General features: G+C 33.7%; 1 protein-coding gene across 1 annotated transcript in view; it reads left to right on the forward strand.

The window, feature by feature from the left end:
• LOC110461094 (CAS1 domain-containing protein 1-like) overlaps positions 1 to 6115 on the forward strand; it is a 38044-nt gene extending 31929 nt beyond the window's left edge. The window contains exons 18-21 of the mRNA XM_021514381.1: positions 756 to 896; positions 1855 to 1932; positions 2563 to 2655; positions 3124 to 6115. Of these exons, the coding sequence (XP_021370056.1) occupies positions 756 to 896; positions 1855 to 1932; positions 2563 to 2655; positions 3124 to 3381 (570 nt within the window). The 3' untranslated portion in view covers positions 3382 to 6115. The remainder of the gene's footprint in view (positions 1 to 755; positions 897 to 1854; positions 1933 to 2562; positions 2656 to 3123) is intronic.
• The last annotated feature ends 1055 nt before the right edge of the window (positions 6116 to 7170 follow it).

Here is a 7170-nt window from a genome sequence, read left to right on the forward strand (position 1 = left end):
TCTGTGTTCCTGTTTGTGTCTGTGTACCTGTTTGTGTCTGTGTACCTGTATGTGTCTGTGTTATATGTTTGTGTCTGTGTTCCTGTTTGTGTCTGTGTTCCTGTTTGTTTCTGTGTTATATGTTTGTTTCTGTGTTATATGTTAACCACACTGGTTACAGATGGCACCACTCAACCTTGTTAGATATAGAACATCCCTGTTCTCCTACACTAGAACATCCCTGTTCTAGGCAGTGGTGCCATCCCCTTATTTCGTAGAACATCCCTGTTCTAGTCGGTTGATCGTGGAAGGTCTGTTTCATAATTTTATAAGTCTTTTTACTAACATGGACAGACCTACTCTACAAGTCCATACAGAAGCAGCTGAGAAATAATTCCCAAGGGCCAAAATTATTTTGTAAAATTTGTGTTATTATGTCATGATTATTTTGTTACACCTGTTGAATGTACATGTACAATAGTTAGTTGGTATTCTTGATCTATGTTTTTAATATTCATTTTAAGAATCATGTTGGTTCTTATAATTATATACCATACTTCATAGAGGATACATTTCATGTTTTAAGTTCTTGTTTATCTGATCCCTATAATAAATGTTCATAACTTCATATCCTTCATATCTGAGTTGTATTATCCTTTCTGGAGTAACTTGGTCTAAAGCTGCATTTTAGCTACAAACTTGTACACAAGATATAAATACCAACTTATTACATGTAGTCCAATTCAATAATCCACGACACTTATCTCACTTTACAGAGTGTGCTTTTTGGGATGCTGTTTGCCTTTACATACCAGATGCTGATCAAGTTTAGAATTATCAACGACACTACGACCGAGTCTCTGGTGTCCAAGGGCTTCAGTTACTGCCTAGTAGTGCTCGGCTTCATAGGACTAGGGGTAAGTAGGAATGGGGTAAGATATTGGGGAGCATGTAGGTGAGCAGCAGGAATAAGGTAAACTGTGATGCAAATTAAACTCAAACAACACATCGGAATACAGGTATTACTCATCTGTTAGTCTGTTAATAAAAATTCATGCAGTGTTCTAGATCTGTGTCCAATATTACATGTGTGATTTGTATTTCTTGTGTTACATATTACTGTCTATATTTTTCACATGAGGGTGTATGTATTATTTGCGATCACACACGAGGGGATTTGTATCTTTTGTGATACTTAAGCTTGTTATTTTTGGATGTTACTGCACAATCATTGATACATTAAATTGATTCAGTAATCTTTATCCTCAAAAAAAATAGTGACACATGATTTAGAATATATATTGGAGTCTGTGGTCTTAATATGTCAATTATAGCCCAATGTCTTATACATTTTGTATTTTGAAATTTTACTGCATTTCTGTCGTTTCTGTAAATCACCACCACACAGATGAGCATTTATTAATGTACATGTACAGATACTTTTAGGTTGATTTACCTTTAGTTATATAAACCTTGTGCACCAGTGGTAGATTCAGAATATGTAAATTTGCTTTGGTTTGGTATTATTTTGTTTAACGTCCTATTAACATCTAAGGTCATTCAAAGATGTGCCTCCATGTGTGTTGTGTAAGCGTGCACGTGTGTATGTATGCTGGAGACAGGGTATGTTGGTGTAATTGCCTCCTTGTAATAGCGCGGATCTGATGCCGACTTTATAGTGCTATCTCACTGAAACACCATGCCGAAGGTAGGTACCCAGCACAGCATTCCGCCCGGTCACATTATACATGTACTACTGACAACGAGTGAACCAGTGGTAGATTCAGAATCTGTAAAGAATTATCTGGGGAGGACACTTGATCCCCTGATATAGTACCTTGAACTCACAGTGTTTTTTTCTCTATTACTTTACAGAGTTTTGCTGCATTCGCATTTCTGTGCAAGAACAAAAGGGAATGTAATGACTACCATTCCTACATCGTCTTCATTCCAGTGAGTACACACCTTCATACTTCACCTTTGTAATACACTGTTGGTGCTTGTTCTGTTTTACGAATGTTTCACTGATAAGCCCATGCTTGGTAATAAGCCCACCCCTTGTTAAATTAAAATCATGTAATAAGGTCTGAATATTAAAATAAACATGCACCTTTAGTTAGAGAGTCAGGAAAATTATTGATTTTTTGTTATATGTTGCGAAAAAAACGTAGCATGAAAGACTTTTGACCCCTCGCTGTATGACTGTAAAGTGTAAAACGATATGCACTAATGCATGTCTGATTTGTACACCTTGGCCGTTTTCGTTTATCACGGTCTAAACTGTTGAACTGGTTGGACCAGACTTGTTTGTTTATGAGATAAGGTCAGACCTAGTAATCTGATGCTGCTTTTAGACGAGCCTTGACCAAGCCTTGCAAGGTCTGCATAAATATTTGCAGGTCCGCCAGGTTTTACACCCAAAATGTTACATTTAAAAACAGACAAACGGTTTGTTCCGCATAAACAAACCGGCCCCTTGTTCACATTGAATACTTATATTATTATTTCCCTTAACGCTGAGAATTACTTCCCTTGATTTACGGATGTTGGAGGCACCATTATTGACCTTTTGTTTGTTTGCAGATTGTCTCGTACATAACAGTACGAAATGTCCCCGGTTGGCTGAGAACAAAGTACAGCTCCTTTTTTGCTTGGTTTGGAAAGATATCCCTCGAGGTAACAGTTAGTTCTTTGACGCCACATTAGCTCAAAATGGAAAGACTCAAATACTATAGCTCAAAATAGAAATAATGAATTAACTGAAAATAGAGAAAATGAATTAACTTTAAATAGAGATGATGTATCAACTTAAAATAGAGATGATGAATTAACTCAAAATGGAAATTATGAATCAAGTCAAAATAGACAAATAATAAAATGAGTTAATAAATTAACTCATAATAAAAGAGATATTGAATCAACTTAAAATAGAGATAATGAAATAACTCAAAAGAATTATTAATTTTGAAAATTGAGCATTTAATGGTTAAAACTATAGTTTAAGACCTTTTAAATAAACTCATTCCAGTTGTTTTTTTTTGGTGTAATAATCACTGTTTAAAAGTTGCAGCAATTTTTTTCTCTGATATATATATAATTTTCTGTCAAATCCATGTTGTTTACTTGTGTTTTGTATGTTCACAGCTGTTCATTGCTCAGTACCACATCTGGCTGGCCGCAGACACCAACGGAGTCCTGGCCTTGATCCCGAGCTATCCTGTGCTGAATGTCATCATCACGTCCTTCATTTTTATCTGTGTGAGCCATGAAATCTCCAAGGTCACCAACACCCTGGCCAAGTACTTTGTGCCCAATGAGTGGAAACCATTGTTACGCAACTTAATTATCTTTGCACTTATTCTACTTCCTGTTGCTATCACACATGGTGTGCTTAAGTTTTAATTTGTTGTACGTCATTGCAATGTTCAACTAATTAATAGACTTGATATTTTATTTTATTTGTGTTTCTTATACAGAAGGGAAAAATGGTTTGGTGTTGGATAAATGTTTTGACTCTTTCACCCCTATACATTTAAACTGGACTTGCCCAGTCTTTGATTTGGTAAGGTTCAAATGTGACTTTAGGGGTGAATTGGTTAATGGGGCAAATCATGTGGAAATAGTTTCTTGTTAATATTGAGGGTCCGTTCATATGTGGTTGTCTCTTGACTCATCTAAAACAGTATATATGTGTTAAATTGAATAATTAAGATTTTCTCAACTCGCCAGTGTGTGATCATAGTAACAGAAAGGGCTGGTTCCTTGTATATAAACTGCATCATAAGAATAGTTTTGTAGATTTTGTATTTATTTTTAAAAGGATAGCGTAGTCAGTTTGCTAGGAAGGATGAAATTTTGTATCAGTACGATTCACTGTTCAAACTTTTGTTTCAATACTGAGGATAGAAACAATTTTTATCAACTGATATAACTCTGTTCCTAGACATTTGTAGCCCTTCAAAGTGTTTCCTATTATTTATATTACCGTATATATGCCAATAAGCACATACCTGGTCATAAGCCCAGCCATATATATTAGAGTTAAGTGTTGTTTCATTGTTCTGTAATAAGCTCTATCCCCGCCACACTTTCAGTCAGAAATAATGTGTTCACTCCCTGGGCTTATTGTATGATAAATATGGTATCTAAATATAATAATCCATATCATAATTATTTGCGGACTGTGCCGTTACTTTCTCTGTCTCGCAGACTTGTCATTTTGGCAATAACAAGTCAGAAACGTTCAACCACAGAATTTCATTAGCCATGTCTCATTTCACTACTCTCACCTATAATCATAATGGGAAAACCCCAGATACTTTAAACTAGATACAGTTTGAATATTGTCTCGGTATTAACATCTGGTAATAACTTATGAGATTTTACTAAAATATCTCAGCTGTTGAAGAAGAAATCACTAAACTCAATAATTTTATTAGAAATATATTTTAATTCGATTTTTTATTGATAACTATGTATTAAAAAAAAAAGCTAGTCTAAATAGTATTTTGATTATATATATAGCTGTGCTGACTTTGTAATCATTTTTTTACTAGTCAATTAGATATAGGATTTTTTCAGATGCTGTTTTTTTTTTTTTTTTTGCAAATTTATTTGCAAAATTGGCATGAGTAATGAGCTTAATATGACCTATGAATTTCTGTTGAAACGTTTTTGATCATCATCAGAAAGTGATTCCAAAAGGCTTGTAGAATAGTCAGAAGATAGAAATCTGGTTCATAGTTTCAACCAGTGCTATATAATATTGCAATTTCAATCATTTATAACACCTCTTCCAAAAGTGGTGGTCAAATTTTAACCGAATTAAGTTGGTAACATCTGAGTAATTCAGGATCATGCGTTATACAGGTAAAGTGGCTAATATTCCTGAGGGCTATCCTTCACAATATCTGGGCAGATATCAACTTCATTTCGAAATTAGCCAGGTGAGCAAATCAAGGTCAATGGGTCTCTTGTTTTCACAGTATCGTAACATGAAGCAAATGTAACAATGGACATCCTGTTTTACACTGGTGATCGGTTTCATCTGTAAGATTCTCACCATCTGCTATTAAAGTAGTCCCATTTTTCATGTCCCTGCCATTTTATGGAGGGCATTTAGTGTTACCCATGTCTGTTCAAACTCTGCTGATCTCATTTCTTGATAGATTTTAAACTGATTTTCATCAAAGTTTATATGAAGGTCAAGTATGCAAAGACCTCGGATGAGTTCCTAATTTAAGGTCCCAATGTCAACGTCAAGGTCACTGTTGCTATTTATAGGTCAACCACAGGGCCAAGTAGGAATTAATGTCTTACAGATGTTTCCTAGTTCTTTTAGGAGAGAAGCTTAAGTCTGACAAGATAGATTAAAATTTTATAAAACTACTATTAAACCATACAGTGATATTGTCTGGCAAGTTTTATAAAACTACTAATAAACCATACAGTAATATTGTCTTGTAAGTTTTATAAAACTACTATTAAACCATACAGTGATATTGTCTGGCAAGTTTTATAAAACTACTAATAAACCATACAGTAATATTGTCTTGTAAGTTTTATAAAACTACTATTAAACCATACAGTGATATTGTCTTATGAATTAGTTGATTCCTGAGTAAGTTAAATTGTATTGTGATGTAAATATCATGATGTGTGTAAACTGTTTTAACACAGGTTATCAGTTTATCTATTATATTCTCATCCACGGTTGAGTAGCTCAACTTTCCATGAAGGTGAGAAGTCTGACTGACAGTACAGGGTGAATTCAGAATGAAAAAATATGTAGATTGTATTGTTGAGGTCTTGTATTGTTTAAAGTGTTGTAGGTATTTATTTTAAATTATTGAATAATTACAATTGTGCTCAAGTGGTATAAATAATTTAAGTGTAAATGTCCTTTGCTATATTATATTGCCCATTTATTATAATAATATTGTTATTTCAATTTAGTATTTTTTTGTTACTTTCGTTTTCTGTATATTTTATGTTTTCATGCAAGTTTTCATTCCTATGTGAGATTAATGGATGATAAGGCAAAAAGTAGGCACGATGTCTGAGCTTAGTTTCTAGAACACCCATAACTTAAGAAAGGATTTTCCATTTACTTAGGTAATGATTTTCTTACAGTGAAATTCAACACATTATAACCTTATATTTTATATGTTTTAGTGTATTTTTTACCAATGTAGACACTTATTTAATGTTACATAGAAAACTATCATATTCAGATTGGTGTCTGTCAGTTGTGATGTGGAAATAGCCATGATACAGTTTTCTCGTTTTGAGAAAGAATGATAAATGCTTAAACGATGAAAACTTTGTGGATGCTGTTTCAGCCATACAGCTGTGTGTTGAACCAATTGTATACATATGAATATAAATGTGGGTACTTTTTTGCTATTTTAATTGTTTTGTTTCAATTAAATGGGAAAGTTTGAAGCAGCAGCATCAAGACAAGCCCTACACATTTTACCTGTGATTTTTTAAGAGCTTCTCCATTACTTATTCAAATTAACTGATTGTGGTCTTGTGTATCTTTTTTCAAATGTGTTTTCAATTTCCTGGATGCAAAATTTTTATTCACGTAAGGTTTTTACAAGTTTGGGAGTCGTTTTGAAAGGAGTTACAAATAAATCACAATAAGGTGTAACATACATCCTTAAGTGAATAAAAGTTAACAGGTTTGTGGTAGATTAAGACAAAAGGTTGCAATTTGGATCCAGAATGTGATAATCAGGCAGAAAAAACAGTTTAGTTAGCTGTGTGGCAGCGATCCTCTCTAGACACAGTTGTCACTGTCCTCCGAAGTGAATTGCTTGTCCTCGAGTTAACGAGGGTGTGTGGGTCCCTGCCACACTCTATCACATCATGTCCTGAATGCAACATGTATAAAATATTCTTTTCGTTATGAAAAGTTTACTAAGATTTATCGTACCACAATTTAACGTAGATTGATCTTGAAATAAAAGAATATTATCAAAAAAACGTAAAAAGAAATATGCTCTAGAGGTTTTGGATTCTTAATTTTAAATTTATGAGGCAAGAAAGATTTTTCTTTTATGGTGTGTGTTAAATAAAATTATTATATGAATGATTGAATATGCATTTCTGTGGTCCCCTAACGATTTGAGAACATGTGGTGTAACATTTAGGTAATCTGGTATAAGGAGTTGTTTTAAACGTGTA

The sequence above is a fragment of the Mizuhopecten yessoensis genome, unplaced genomic scaffold (genome assembly GCF_002113885.1).
Source record: "Mizuhopecten yessoensis strain PY_sf001 unplaced genomic scaffold, ASM211388v2 scaffold10565, whole genome shotgun sequence".
Classification (NCBI taxonomy): Eukaryota; Metazoa; Mollusca; class Bivalvia; order Pectinida; family Pectinidae; genus Mizuhopecten; species Mizuhopecten yessoensis.